Genomic DNA, 16,153 nt, shown 5'->3' on the forward strand with positions numbered 1-16,153 from the left:
GAGTGAAAGGAAGGAGGTGTAGGGAACAAGAGAGGTGTGTGGATAGCAAGAGTGGGGAGAGTGCTTGAATTAATGAAGGATGGGTGTTTTGTAGTTGAGATGCTTGTCGGATGTAAAGGAGAGCAGCATTCAAAATGTAGCATTGCCACAAATCCTTCAGAACCTTGAGGAAGCTGCTATGTTTTGGCTCCAAACCCAGTCTAGAAAATGGAGATAATTGTCCTTCCTTTGCTGATCGAGTGGCCTTAACTTGTGAACAGTTGGAGACAGGGACCACATAAAACAGTGGGATTTTAATCAGCATTAGATCTTTAAAAAATATGGTGACGTAGAAGAGTCCAAAGTGGAGAAAATGCTTGTAATTCCTGTTGTGCCTACCAATTTGGGATGATTTGTCTGGAAGTGTGCTATCTCTTCCTTTATTTTTACTTTATTTCCCTTACTCTAGTAGTCACTAGTATCCTTTAAACATAGAAGACTTGCTGATACCAACAGTTTAGCCAAAATTTGTATTTTTCCTGGGCCATTTCAGAAAATCACTGTCCCTTCTGATCTGATGTCATTTCAAATGCTTGATTTTCTTCCTATTATTATTATTTTTCAGGGTGGTAAAGGAAGAAATTTCAGATGACAATGCAAAACTACCGTGCTTCAATGGAAGAGTGGTGTCCTGGGTATGTTGGCTCATGTGTCTGTATGTATGTATTGATTGATGTGGTGGGAACCTGGCAGAGTAGTTGGTACATGAATTCTGATTGTCAGAAGTGCCTTGAAGTGTTGCATCTCAATTTACATGGAAGCAAAGGCTGAGTTTTTCATTCTGTCTGTAACATCCTGTTATTTCATAATCTATTTTAGAAATTAAACTGAAGTCCACAAAGGTGTGCAGGGCTGAAAATGATGTTTAAACATGAAACCTTTAACGTAGTAACTTCTTGAGACTTCTTTTCTCTCTCATTGTTGTGTCTCCTCCCTACCCCCAAAGTATTACTGAACCCGATGGAGGGCTCTGAAATAAATGCTGTAAAACCTCACAAAATAAGGCTAAACTTCTAAAAATGTTTACCTACTTACCTTTTGTTGAAAACAGTAATAGGTAAGCCCCTAATCCTCGTTAAAAATACATTCTGCAACGTAAGGTGAATGTAGCAGCCAGTTTGCCCATCAGTAGGAGAGTGGAAGCACACTTTTGGAGTTTAAGCAAAACAGCTCCCAACCCCAAAGTATTCCACATGAGTAAGGATGAAGAGGACTAGGATTACTTCCTTCCCCTTTACCTCCCAGTTCTTCAACCTCCTTCTCCTTCCCCCAACCAGCAACCCAGTCTGAGCCAAGGCATAAGGGCATTAGATCTCAAGTTGAGAGGTGAGTTGTTTTTCCAGTTCCTTAAATAATATGAAAATGTATGCCTTTTCTGTTTTTTCCATCTGAAAAAAGGAATGTTTACTTTTCCTTATAAAGAAAAGTAAGACCTGAACAAGGAAAATGATGATATATAGAAGTGTTACATTTTAATTTGGTGACTATTACTAATTTCAAAGAATCACAGAATGGTTGAGGTTGGAAGGGACTTCTGTAGATATCTAAGTTCAACCCCCTTGCTCAATCAGGGTCACCTAGAGCGTGTTGCACACGATTGCGTCCAGGTGGGTTTTGAATATCTCCAGAGAAGGAGACTCCACAACTTCTCTGGCAATCTGTTCCAGTGCTCTGTCACCCTCACAGTGAAGAAGTTTTTCCTCATATTCAGATGGAACTTCCTGTGTTTCAGTTTGTGCCCGTTGCCTCTCATCCTGTCACTGGGCACCACTGAAAAGAGTTTGGCTCCATCCTCTCGACACCCTCCCTTCAGATACTTGTACACATTGATAAGATCTCCTCTCAGCCTTCTCTTCTCCAGGCTGAACAGGCCCAGCTCTCTCAGCCTTTCCTCATAGGGGAGATGCTCCAGTCCCCTAATCATCTTCGTAACCCTCTGCTGGACTCTCTCCAGTAGTGCCATGTCTCTCTTGTACTGGGGAGCCCAGAACTGGATGCAGTACTCCAGATGTGGCCTCACCCAGGCTGAGTAGAAGGGGAGAATCACCTCCCTCAACCTGCTGGCAACACTCTTTCTGATGCACCCCAGGATACCATTGGCCTTCTTGGCCACAAGGGCACATTACTGGCTCATGCTTAACTTCGTGTCCACCAGGACTCCCAGGTCCTTCTCCGCAGAGCTGCTTTCCAGCAGAAACATTACAGTTTCTGAAATGCATTTTAAGGGTGAATTTATTGTGATTCCTATGTCAGTAAACGTTGCTGGCTGCTTTCCAAATGTAGAATACATAATCCTTGCTCCAAGGATTTATACCTTGTCTAAACGACCCACCCACTCCTATGTGAAATAAGGTCTGCTGCTGTCTATTTTTTTGTTTTACAGTTTTTCTTGGAGGCCTCAAAGAAGATCAGTAGCTACTCTTCTTTCTTTCCCTTGTGCCAGGCACTGTACATATCGATGATGGGAGACATGCTTTCTGCTCCAAAGAACTCGATCTTTCATTTTTCTTTTTACGTTATGACTGTTTTTCTTCCACATTATAGGTGGGAACTGAGAAACACAAATTGTGTGCGAGTTTCTTCTTTCCCGCCAAGGCCATGTAGGAAGTCTTCTGCAACTGATGGCAGATCTTTCATAGTCTGATTACTCAGCCTTAAAATCATCCTCCTTGACAGTTTTTAAAATGATTGTATGGGCAAGTCTGATTTGAAGGTAGCTTTTTGGAAAATATATAGCATTTGATTATCTTGAACCTTTAACGGGGGGTCTTAGTGGACAACAAGTTGACCATGAGCCAGCAATGTGCCCTTGCAGCACAGAAGGCCAACAGCATCCTGGCCTGCATTAGGAAGAGTGTTGTCAGCAAGGTAGGTGATCCTTCCCTTCTGCTTAGCACTGGTGAGGCAGCATCTGGAGTGCTGTGTCCAGTGTTGGGCTCTCAAGTACAAGAGAGACATGGACATACTGGAGTAATTCCAGTGAAGGACCACAAAGATGATTAATCAGTTGGAGCACCTGTCATACAAGAGTGACTGAGCAAGCTGGGATTGTTTAACCTGGAGAAGAGAAATCTCGGGGAGGGGGAGGGGAGTCTTAACAAAGTGTATAAATAACTGAGTGGAGGGGGTAAAGAAGATGGATCCAGACTCTGCTTGGTGATGCCTCGTGACAGGATGAGAGGCAATGGGAAGAAATTGAAATACAGGAAATTCCACTTAAACATTAAAAAAAGTATTTTTACACTGAGGGTGGTCAAACACTGGAACAGGTTGCCCAGAGGAGTTGTGGTGTCTTTATCCTTGGAGATGTTCAAAATCTGACAGGACATGGTCCTGAGCAACTTGCTCTAGTTGACCCTGCTTTTAGCAGGGGGTTTGGACTAGTTGATCTCCAGAAGTTCCTGCCAACCTCAATAATTCTGCTAATGAATTCACTGCTTTTTCTGTAGCTTTTGATGTTTCTCATACTTGCATCATCCTATTTTGGAGTGATGAGACTAGGGCAGTTTCTCATATGCCTTTAAAAGACAATAGAAAGACAGTTGGTTTTCCCAAGTCAGAACATGCTCCCTTCTTCATTTTTCATTTCCTTTTCTTTAGGAAGAACATAAGTTCAATATACCTTTCTTTCTTAGGTAAAATAAATTAATTCAATGATAAAGCAGAGTGAAATGTTTTTTGTTCTTCATGCCAACCCAGGAACTAACATACAAGGAGTCAAAGCAAAGTCTCCAAGACTGTGAATGATGCTATTGCAAAGATCTACAAGCAAATTTTGGATGTGTGACTTAAGTGAATTGTTTCAAAGCATTAGTACTGTATAGCCTTTCATGAGTTCTATACCAATGTTGGCTCTTCACAGACTCTGTTGCTCAGCAAATGCCATAATGCATTAAAAACCCGTTTATTTCAGCTGAGGCGTGAGTAGTTGAACAAGAGTCAGTGAGCACAGATTTGTGCAGGCAATATGAATGTATATGTTTCTTCAAAAGGCTTAGACTCCCTCTTTCCTTTCTTATCATCCATCAGCTTGTTTCCAAATTTATATGTATATCCCATGCATGTGGATTCAGTTTATAGCTCTCTTCTTACAGATCATTTAGAACACTTTTTACAGATGATGTCGACAAGAACTCCTGTTCACTGTTCTGAACAATCAGCTGAGATATCTGTGCCTGACCTACATTACCAATTGCAAATCTTTTTTTTTTTTTTTGCACTAGTACCCATAAAATTGTCATGCTTATCTGCTTCTCCTTGCTACTAATTATTGTAGGAGTTTTATGTAAATCTTACTGTAAATGAATTGTTCATAATTTGGAATCCTTTGATATCCTATTCACTGTAACTGAATAGATAATTGTATCCATATACTTCAGGGCTAGCAGAGTTGGTCTTTACCTTTTGGAAAAACTGTGGTTTTGGCAGGGCTATTTTCTTGTTTGGCTTTCCACGTGATGGACTTGAGCCTTCTTTGTCTCTCTTGTTATAAAATATGCATCAGCTCATAGCAGACAGCTTGGATTCTTTCACCAAACATCTGTGATAATTGTCCTTCTCACTGTAAATTACTGCAGTGTATATGTGTGTATTTCACATCCAGACAACATATTTAACATTGGAACATTAAGCGCACACAACATAGCTTGGCTGTCTCCTCCCCCACCCCTTCCCTCTTGACTGATGCAGTGACTGCTTTGATGTTTACAAGATGACTGACATTTAGAAAGTTGAGAGTTTCATCTTTTTTAGTAACAGCTGAATCTTTATATTTGTTGTAGGCGGGAACTTTGATCTTAGTGTCATATGCAGGACTGATTTCCATAGGAGAAAGTGTTTAAGGGGGGCTCTGCAAGTATTTGGTAGTTGCTTGCTTTTGCTGCCCTGGGAACTCAATGTAGTTAGGTTAAAACTGAACTGGAATCTTGTTCCTAATTAGCTATTTGGACCTCTTCCCATCCCTCCTGCGTCCTGCTTGTTTTTCTCATCTGCATCTTAGATTTTGCGCTTTTTTTTTTTTTTTTTTAAGGATTAAATAATTTGAGGACAGAAGGCTTCTGCTTATGAGATTTATAGTGTGTCAGTGGGGTGTAGCCTGATTTACCTTTAGGATTTTCAACAACATAGACACTAACATTAATTATATGGCAGAATACTTCATTTAGTACTTATTATTATAACTGTATTTACACAAACACGCTCTATTTCCTGCCTATTTTACATAGGACAAGAATGGAAGGTAGGGCTCACAAACTGACATTCACATTGATAGGAACTGAGATCTTGACATATCTTGGGAAGTAAATCTCATTGTAATGTCATATTTGAGATCTGACACTCCACCCACGCCCCAGTTCCTCCTCCCCTCAAATTGTAGGCATCAGGCAAATGTACAGGACATGGACCCTGTTGTTCCTTCCTGAATTTGATTATTTGGTCTCAGAGAAAGGAGGGTTGTACCCTATTGCGATTTATGTTTTGTCACTGTCCCGTGCCATCCTGTTGAGGTTTGTTGGTAGAACTCTCTTAATGCAGTTTGTTCTGGAGCTAGTTCTTTGTGTGAACCTCTGTACCAAAACAGTGGCTCATATCTGAGGTTGATAACAATCTTTGACTTGATAAAGCTGCTATGATTTTTTTGTACTAGCTAAGGATCAAACCTGTTGTTTATACAGATCTTCCCTTTCCATCAGCACAGTATTTTAATTTTGCTGTAGGCAGCTCTAGACATGGTGTGCCAACTTCCTCTTCTTGCTTTAGCTTTGGCCAAGTGCATTAAATCACAAAACACCATACAAATGTACTGGCTCAAGATATTGAGCATCAGCATGGGCCCTAATCAGCTATTTTTAACTGCCTTTTTTTGCTCTGGACATTATGTTCTCCTTCCCTTTTCTTTCACATTCACTTACACAATCCTGTAACCAGCCTGCACTCCAGGGGAGCTGATGAACAGTTTCTTTCTGAAGTCTTTCAGTTCTCTTCTGCACTTTAACCAGCAGGTGATTATCCATGGATGCCATGGTTGTAGTTTCCCTTGCCAGCTAGAAGCCCTGAATAAAATAGCTCTGTATGTATTTCTATAAAAGCAGATTTCACTTTTTACAGGACAACGAGCAATCCAGCTTTATGCTATCTAAGAAAAGTATAGTAATTTTGATGTCACATGAGTCCCAACCTGACTTGCACACAAGTACTCCAAGCCCATTGGCACAGGCACTGAAATGCAATGAACAAATCCGGTGTGTCAGCAGCAGTAGTTTTCTCCTTGCTGTGTTCCAGATGCTGTAGTTCAGGTTATTGTGACTGTTACTTTGTGGCCTAAGGAACCCAGTCTTGAATAGCCTTTTGAGTAGGCTGCTGGCTTACCTGCAGCTCTGAGAGCATGCCAGCAATACTTTCGAACAAGTTCACCTGTTTAAAAGAGCTTCTATGGTGGATTGTATTTTTTTTTTCCCCTTTTTTTTCCTTGAGTGGTTGGTGCTTAGATCTACAGGGATGCTTGGTCTGTGGTACATGCTTTTGGTGGGGCCAGAGATCAGGTATGTGAACATGAAGCAACATGCAGGTATAGTTGCTTGCTTTTATTCCATGGATGAGCAGATCATAGGTGAGGTGACAGCAAGACATGAGATGTTTTTGGGCCTAACCAACAATTCTCACCTTGCTGACTTTTACTGAAGATGACTGTCTGCAAGATTTCTTGTTTTCAGAAAAGAAAGCATGTGAATTGTGATTATGCTGCTAAGAAAACAGATCCTCTTAGCTGTGTAAAAATCGTTAACCTGTTCTCTGGGGCACAGCTGGAGCCCTGGTGAGTGCATTTTGGTGTATTTTGCCTTTCATTAGCACTCTAATAAGAACCCTAACATGATTTGTCAGATGCACTTGATGGGGAAAGTGTGACCTTTCCCATTGTGAGTTAAATCACAAATGAACTTTGTCTTGCAATATGGATCTAAATTGCGTTCCAGTTCTTGCTTCGGCTAGACTGTTGTGCAGTCACTGTAATATGCAGGAAGTAGAGGTTGTAAAGGCTGTTTGAACATGCAGAATAAAGTAAGAAGGAACACAGAAGGTCTTGTTAAAAAAAAACAAAACCCAAACTGAAAACCGAATCCAAACTTTGTATGCTGTGAAGCACAGTTGTTTGAATTCTCTGCTCTGTGTTCCCCACCTCCTCCCATTCTAGAGTAGACTTCCCCATCTCCTCCCATTCTTCTTAATTACTGACATGGGCAAAAGTGTTTGTTTATACCAGTATGGGGCTGTGTGACTTGGGGCCAGAGATGGAATCTGATTTTGGGAGAGGGAGAAGAGGCAGGAGGGTGAAAAACTTGAGATTCCTAATAGAAACTTGGACTTCACAAAGTGCTAACCATGCATCGTTTTGAGCACTGTGCCTCTTTTAGGTGTTTAGGATGAATTATTGTAAGTCACTAAGTGCTTTTGGAAATCTTGAGGCAGATACCTAGTTTTAATGGGCAAAAACCATTCCATAAGAAATAGTGGATGTGGACATCTGTTCTACTAACACACACACACACACACACACACACACACACACACGCTATAATTTCTCTTGGGGTATAGTTCATTTTCACTTCTGTGAGATTGCTTTATGTGAGTGGTGTTTGCAGGCTCAGGTTCTTGCTGGGCATTTTGGAAAAATAGTTTGCAAGGAAGAGAATATGTTACCTTTGGCTTTTTGCAAAAGTTTAAAATGCTTTCCTATTTTCTCTACATAGTCCAGGGACAGCCTCCCAGTGGAAGTTGGGAATGTGGAAAGAATTGGCCTGTGGTTGCTCCAGATCAGAGCCAGCTGAGTGGCCTCTGCCAGCAGTTTGCACTAAGTGGGTTGGCCATTATCTGTGTTTTTTAGGAAGGCTTTGCAACATCTGGGAATAATTCCCTGACAGGCTGCTGAGGATGTGCACTATTTCCTATTGGCTGGCAGTGATGTCATAGCTGTGTGCGAGTCTCCTTCTCTCTCTGTTTTCTTCTCTATTATCTAGGTGCCAGCAGATAATACTTGTCTGTGCGTAAGCTTTTTAGACTCTGTTTGTAATTGCCGTTAGCATTGTCGTGTAGAACTGTTTCGTCTTCTGCCACACAAGAGAACACAGAAGAGTTAGGATTGTTGAATAATCTTCAGCAAAGTGTATTGTTGCCTTTTGGTGTGTAATTGAGGCAGTGAATTAAAATCCAAATAAACAGATTCCTGTTGATTTCTAGTGTGTAACATAAACTGATTTCAGGGCCTGCGTCTTCTCTTGACAGATTTTTACATACCCTCACTCATCTGCTGATGGTCTGAATATCACATAGGAGGAAGTGTATATAGAGTTGTGTGAGAAGTCTGACCCAAAGCGAAGAGGATATTAACAGAATATTGTAAAGTAGATCATCTTCTATCATCTTCTTACAGAGAAGGGAGATGGGGATCACTGTAGGCATCCCTAAGCTTTGAGGTGCCAGAATGAGTTATTGGGAGAGGACTGGAGTCCTAGTATATGAGAATGAAGTTTCTCTAAGGGGCAGGTACAGCCAGGAATGGACTGCTAGAATCTGAGGAGGAGGAGATGGGGGAAGAGCAAACAGGGTAATGTGAAGGATTTGGGACTGGAAGAAAAACTGAAAGAATGTGCCAGACAAGAGGAAGCTACAAAGCTCTAGGATTTTGAGGTCTTCTCTTTAGAGTAACATTGTGTGGTTTTGTTCTGCTATGCACAAGAATTCTCAAATTAGATTGAATTCAAGTTTTAATTGAAGAATGATGTTCTTTTTCTAACTGCGATCAGTAGATCATGGGTAGGGAAAAGACCTTGAAAGAAATCTTACTTCCTTAGTCATGTGGCAGAAGCTGTTGCTGTCATTTGCAGAAACACGGTATGTTCAACCCAGGTCTTTGCATTGCTTGGTTTCAAAGTCAGTTGCCTTTTATTTGGTGATTTCTGATGCAGAAATTTTATTTTTCTGCTCCAGGATTCTCTTTCAAGTTTACAGGACAAGCAGTCAGCATCCCTTCCAAAAGTGATTCATGGAAAGGACCCAAAAGAGGAACTGTCTCTGTGGTCACTGCCCAATGTACGCACACATCTGCCTGTTTTTAGCTGGGGTGGGAAATGTACAAGCTCTCAGAAGAACAGTCACCTTCTGTCTGCTGCAAGAATCTGGAAGGGTGAGATATGGAAACAGGATTATATGATCACAGATATTTTTGTTCCCTCCTATTCTTACTTCACATGGTCTCTGGGGAGGCTGATAACCCTGTGTTTAAAGATAACTTGATGCAAAGTTGCATTCAGTTGAACTGAATTTGTTTCACAGCTAGTCTGTTATACTAAGTCATGAACAAACACCTGAAATGCTTAACAGAATCTAGATTACTTTAATCTGAGATGATGTTATGGCTTGTCAAGCAGGAAAACTGGCCTAGTGAATAGAACACTAACTAGCATGCAGATATTTTAGTTCAGGAAATCTTGGGCATGTCCTTTGGTTGTCTATTACTTGGATTCCCTACTGAATAAGATGTCAATAGATACAATTGACATTGTTCTTGCAGAACTGTAGGGCAGTAAGTCTAACATGAGGATTCAGCAATCTAAGGACTGTGAAGAGGTGTTTGCTCTGCAAAAGTGTGCACTGTCAGAGGTTGATGCCCCAGCTGTTTTGTAGCAGAGTGGTTTGTGAGAGCATTACCTGACCTGCTTTGGGCAAATAGCTCATAGAGTTTAGATATGTGGCGTAATGCAACTAATACTTGCCTGAAGCAATTTAGTAAGTGTTCATTCTAACCATGCTATTAGCAAATTATGGGTTCAGCAATCTCTAGGTGTGTGGTGGTGGTGGACAGGGAGCTGTGCTGTTGTTGTCCACTACAGCTGGATCTGAAAGAGATCACCTATTAAAAATTTAATACATGTGGCTCTTGAATTAGTTCAGACCTAGAATGACAGAAGGGGACAGATGATGAAATCACAGAAAAAAGTAAGAATTTTATTTTGAAACTTGATTCTTGTCTTTCTGTGTATGTGCATTGGTAAAGGTCTCTCTTTTTTTGGCAGCCGATTTTCCTAAATCTGTTCCTTTTAGCCCAGGTCACAGCTTCTGATTTCCAAGCTATAAACTTGACCCCATATTGTGTGAGCATCTGTGGACCATGGCTGGAGAAAACCCCAGATAAATACACTGTAGTTTCAGCAAGAAGAAGGGGAAGCCTGACTTACCCAGCATGGACAATTTATAATTGCTAAAATAAATGTCACATTCCTGATGAGCTTTTGCAGTTCTTCTATCAATGTGGAGTCCTGTTGCCTTTGATTGAATTCCTGGTGGAGTAAAGGGCCTCATCAGTAAATCCTTTTGTGCAATTGGTCCTTCATAAAGCATAAGCAAATGTGATATAGAGGAGCAGAAGCACAGTTGAGCCACCAAGAGGTGAAGCAGTCAATCCAAGGTCTTGCTGAAGGTCGGCAGCAATAATGGGAAGAGAACGAAGATCTCCCGACACTGTCATCATTCACTGATGTGATGTCATCCTCTAGCTCTAACTGGGGAGCTAAAGCCTTGTTTGTGTTTGAGAGTCCAGCTTCTTCCTACTGATTGCTCTTCCGTCACTTGAAATTGCCTACAATATGTAGGGTGGACTAGTGTGAAGTTTGCCTTATGCTAGGACTTCAGATTGGAAGTCCAGCTGCTAAAATGAGCAGCGTTGGCACAAAAAGAGTGGACTGAGCATTTAGTCTTGCAAATGAGTTCCAAGACAATGGTTTCTTTAGCAGGTGCCTAGCAATGCTGAGTAACCTTTTCTACCTCAGAGGGAAACATGCACTTTTTGTCTGCCTTGATAGGCTGCATGAGTTGTTACCACAGCATAGTGTGTCTAAGTTGCACAGCATACTTTTGTTTGTACTGTCATGAATTGAAAATAACTGTGTGAGAATCACTGGGGATCTCAGAAGAATATAAGAACTTTCTGTAGTGTGCACAGAGTCAATATGCTTTCTCCACTTTGTAGGAAAGATTTAGTAGTGAGTGTAATGGTAAGACCTCAGTTGAAAACATAAACAGCATTCAGTGTGATGGAATGAAGAGAATCAACAGTTACAATTAGTTCCACACTTATTTATTAACCTCCTCCATGGGAACCACACACAAGACATCCATGTTTCACATTAGAATGCAGTCCTCCTCCTTAGGTGGAACCTAACAGCTGTTTCACAGCAGACGGGCACTCTCTTGAACAGCACACAGTATGAAAGCAGTGTAAGTAAAGAAGTGGGATAAAATGCTATAGCCAGTCAAAACTGCAGGAGAAGGTTGATGGCTGAAATAAAATTAGTGGGGCTAGCTTCTGGCCAGGAAGCTGGGGTTAATACTGCTTTTCTCCTGGAAATACACTGAGAAGCCTGTGACATGGCAGTCTGTTAGTATGTTATCTTCTCCTTTCAAAATGATATGGTATTGGAGTATTTTACTCCTGCTATAGGTTCACAAAGAAAAGGACACAATTTTTCTTAAAGCTGGTAATATACTTAATGATCTATGGGGTGTCATTTGTTGTTGGAAGAAATGAGGAATTCTTAACTAGCATTGCAGAGCAGGGAGCAGTGATTTTATGTGCTCACACATGCAGCCCGGGCCTTTGCAGTGGCATTTGAATTCTGTGAATAAGTGTACACCCTCACAGAATTCTTCCTCTTATGCAGTCACCATACGGCCCTCATCAAATTGAAGGGATTTGTGGGGTACCTGGAAAGGGACAAGGCTGCTAACGCGCTGCTCCTAGTATTGTATGAAGGCTCCGGCTGACTCCAATAGTCAGCTGCTCCTAGTGGTGTGGTGCCTTCCTGACCATCATGATGGTTGGGGAAAATCAGCTAAACTGTGCTGTCAACACAAGCAACAAGATTATTATGTCTTCTACTGTAGATTTTCTTTTCTAGCATAACAGGCACTTTTTTTAGTGATCTTTTGCAGTGTTTTCATTGATTTGGTCTGCAGCCATCCAAATATGCACTTTTATTACAGTTTTTTTGAACACAGAGATCTGTAAGTCAAGAATGTAAGCTTTGGTGGAGGGTGACAGTGCTCCATGTGCTGTCACCAGACATAGATTTAAATAGCCTGTGTTTTGTTTTAATAACTTAATTGCTTCAAGACCCTCTTGGTGGAGTCTGTGAAATCAGGTCCTCTTGCAGGACCCTCCAGGCCCTGGTTATCAGAAGAGCAAGGCCAGGCTAGGCAGCCCATTTAAACTGTTACACTCCTGACGCTCGGAGACAAATTTTCACCCAAACTCTTTGTCTAAATTATAGCAAGTGCTCTTTGTGTGTGAATGCCTGAGCTATGCTGCAACTGGCAGCACAGCAAGGGCAGCATGGATCTTAACTTGGGAAGACAACCATGAGAAGACTAGTAAATATTTAAGTGTTCTGTACTGGCCACTACGTTATCATGACTGCTGTGCTTACGACTTACTACCTGAAATCTGAAGGATATTTTTCTAGGATTTACAGGCTACTCAGAAACAGGAGATATTGCCAGTGTCTTTTCTTGAGTTCATATATATGTACAACTGGTAGTGAACTGATTCATGTCTAAGGTGCTGTATTTCCTGAATGCAGCTGAAAGGTTAGTACAGGTAATTTCCACAGCCCTCTCCCCTTTATAATGGTAATAGCATGGCCTGAGACAGCTTTCAAGAGTTGGAACCAGCCACCTGCCTCACCTCAGTGAATGTAGATGGATCAGTCAAGCCTCAGTTTCTTTCTCTGCAAAATGTTGTGATAATAGCTCTGTACCCACAAAAGAGACAAAAGAAGGAAAGCGTTCAAACTCCATAGCAAGAGTTATTCAGGATGGCAGAGAGGTACAAAGTTGTCTAAGGCTGTTTGTGACTTTAATCTTGCTGGTGATCAGTAAGAAATGGTCATGCAGTGTTTATCCTTCAGGAAATCCCAGTCAATGGGCATTATTCACAGAGTAGCCTTGCTGTGGTGGCTTCTGCTGCTTCTCAGCAGCACTCCAAGATGGTCTGCCACCTCGATCAGTACAGAGAGCTTGCCTGCATAAAGGGTTCTGCATTGCCAGGACTTCTTCCTCCGGGATCAGGGAAGTACTTAAGAACAAATATCCTGAAGTATGGAAGGCATTTGTCTTATTGGTTCATCTTGCTTTTTGCATCCCGTGCATGTTTGTGACAGGTGTTGTCATCAGCTGAAAGTCTTAAAGAAGGATCATGTTTTCCTGCTTTGAAATAACTGAAGCCAGGGTTGTTTGCATAGCTCAATACAATTTAGAGTGTGAAAGGATGTGCAGATCTTGTTTACATCAATTTTTTTTCTTCTTTTTCTTCCTTGATTTGATTTTGCTAGTGAAAATGATTGCACAGAGATTCCTCAAGAGATGAGCCAGGTTCAGACACTTTTTTTACATCTCCATAATGCCTACATGCTTTCTAACCACCTCCCATTAACTTCCATGTCTGAAAGAAAGAAAGAAACCTCCAGTGGTCATGTTCTTAGGATAGCTCATGTTATTCTTCACTTCAGTATTTCCTCTGTTGCTCTTGCTTTGGTGATGAGTTTGAATAACATAGCTGACTCCATGTGGTGCTGGAAACTGTTTTGTCTTCAGGTTGTTCCTTTTTTACAGTCTGTCTGTTTGCCTTCTTATGTTTATGGTATATGCTCTTAAGAGTAACATACTGTCTTCTCCCCTCCCATCCCATTTCCTCCCCTCTCCTGCTCCATCCCATTCTTTATCAGCCTAGCATTTATCTGACATTTATATTAGGATTAGTCTTTGATAAATTAACCAATTAGAGTTGGAATATCTTATGTAGAGCTAGTTTGTGCACAGCTAAAAATAGAAGGAGCTGAGACCTTGGTTGCCTCTTAGTGAAAGGTAATAATCTATACTGATATTTGAGCATCTACTTAATTAAAGACCTTACAATCATATTGTTTGAAGGGTGTCAGCAAAGAGATTAGATGGCTTAGGGAACTGGTAATAGGATATAGATCTTTTCACCTCCAGGTCACTAGTTCAAGTCTAACTGCTGTTGGTAGTGGCCAGAAAATGTTGTGTGTGGTCAGTGGTCTGTGTGAAATACATGAATCTGTTTTAGCTTCCTTTCTGGTTCGGCAGGATTTTTTCCCCATTCTTGGCAAAACATTCAAAATACATTGAGGAAAGATGAGCTGATCGGTATGGACCTAGACTAGGATATGCAAAATCTGTATTTGCTTTCAGGACTGCTGTAGACTTCCTGTGTGAGGCTGAGCAAGTTGCTTCATTTTGCTTTGATTTGTTCTCAGTATAGTGGTATCAGCAATGCTGCCTCACTTTTTCTTGATCTATTTTGTTTGAAGTGCAGGCAGTCCTTGGCAGGGTTAGTCTGCATAGGATACCTAGCAAATAGGAGACAATTTTTGTACTGGTAATGGATATACTATGATCATTTATAATATGAATTAAGTCTTTCAGATGGTGGAATTCTAATTTCATTTTGGGCAAAATCCAGCATGTTGGTCGTCTGCCCTCCTGGTTTGTGTAGTAGAGGACAGGAATCTTTCTGCATTGTTGTGCTTTTTAATAAAAAATTATTTGACTATTTAAACTAGGAGGCAAAGTTGAATCAGAAATGGAACTGCTGTTTTGGAATTACCATATTCCGTTTGCAGAAATGAATTAAAAGGCATCTAGGACGAGTACAGATTTTTGGTTTGATATAGTGGTGTTTTATGTACTGTGTATGGTTCTTTAAGGATTTAAATTCTATTTGTATATGTTAATTATTTTTATCTCAGCTTTATGAAATCAGTGGTATCCTGCCTTTCTGGATTGGGGAACTGAGGTACATATACTGATTTTCTTATCTAAGATTTTACTGAATCATTAGTAGAGAAGGTACCAGCACTGTCTGGTTCCCAGGTGTACACTTCAGCTAGTTTATTCCAGCATCAGTAGGATTTTGAAAAAAACAATGTGGAAGACTAATTTCACTTGGGTATACAAAAAGATCCTTTAACACAAAGCATCTCTGTCATCTTTTGCAAAATACAGAATTTTTTGCATTTTTTGCAAAATATAGATAAGTATATACTAGGCTGGTGGATAATTTAGGTAGATAGAGTCAGATCTCACTTAAATGCAGGATCCTCTGTCAAACAGTGTATGAGCAACATACCAGGAAGGTGGGGATGGGAAGAGGGACTTGTTCTTCTTTCTCTTGTATATTCATCAGCTGATTAAAGATGTCACAAAAGGCCTAATTCTTCACATGCTGAATGGAGAGGATCTTTCTATCCTGAGTTTATTGGAAGCAAAATTGAATGCAGTAGGTCTCTTGTGTGATCTGACCATCCTGTGATTCATTATCCAGGATCCATTATCCCTCTGTGTGATTGAGGGTGTTGATAGGAAATAGAAATAATATGATCCAGTATAAACTGTTGTTTGAAGACTTTGCGCTCTACCTTCCAATGGAACTGGAATGTATAATCAGTCCCAGGCACACCAGGCTGTATATAGATGTTTGGTGTTTGTAGTGGGAAGATTGATTATTATGCCATATCTCCATTACCTATTTCTATGTGAATGCTGTTTGTCAAGCGTTCTGCATCCTTCCCTTCTACCCTGGTTGGCAAGCTGCCAGGAGCCTTCAGCTTGCATGAATGTGGATGTTGGCATCAGTTTTGAAGGTGTTAGTTATAACAGTGTAGTTTTGTTTGTAGTTTGTATAAAAGTTTTCAGGTTGTTATGGATTATAGAGGAGCATACACTGCACACCCTGGTTTTCACAGCGTGTTTGGGAAATGCTATTTTGCAGCTCTCTCTTCAGGGAATATTAAGAGACAGAATGGGCTCAAGACGCATGAGTCTGACCAACATCAGGAGTTTGGCCCTCCTTCTAAAGTTTATGGGGTTTGAGATTTGGTGGATTTTTTTTTTTAGTTCAGACATCTAATAGAGATGGGGGGCAAGTGTGATTTGGCTCTTGGTCCAGAACAGTTTGTGAATTTTCCTTTTTTTTTTGAGGGTCTTTATATAACAAATTATAGCATATTTGGGTATCATACTGACAAATTTCAGCTTTTGTTTT

The 16,153-nt window shown here is 40.7% G+C and overlaps 1 protein-coding gene across 4 annotated transcripts in view; it reads left to right on the forward strand.

Moving 5' to 3' along the window:
• Nucleotides 1–16,153, forward strand: part of DVL1 (dishevelled segment polarity protein 1) — a 106,485-nt gene that overhangs the window by 49,001 nt on the left and 41,331 nt on the right. For all 4 annotated transcript variants that reach the window (XM_067310854.1, XM_067310853.1, XM_013956070.2 and 1 more), the window contains exon 2: nt 605–674. In XM_067310854.1, coding sequence (XP_067166955.1) covers nt 605–674 — 70 coding nt within the window. The remainder of the gene's footprint in view (nt 1–604; nt 675–16,153) is intronic.

The sequence above is a fragment of the Apteryx mantelli genome, chromosome 26 (genome assembly GCF_036417845.1).
Source record: "Apteryx mantelli isolate bAptMan1 chromosome 26, bAptMan1.hap1, whole genome shotgun sequence".
NCBI lineage: Eukaryota > Metazoa > Chordata > Aves > Apterygiformes > Apterygidae > Apteryx > Apteryx mantelli.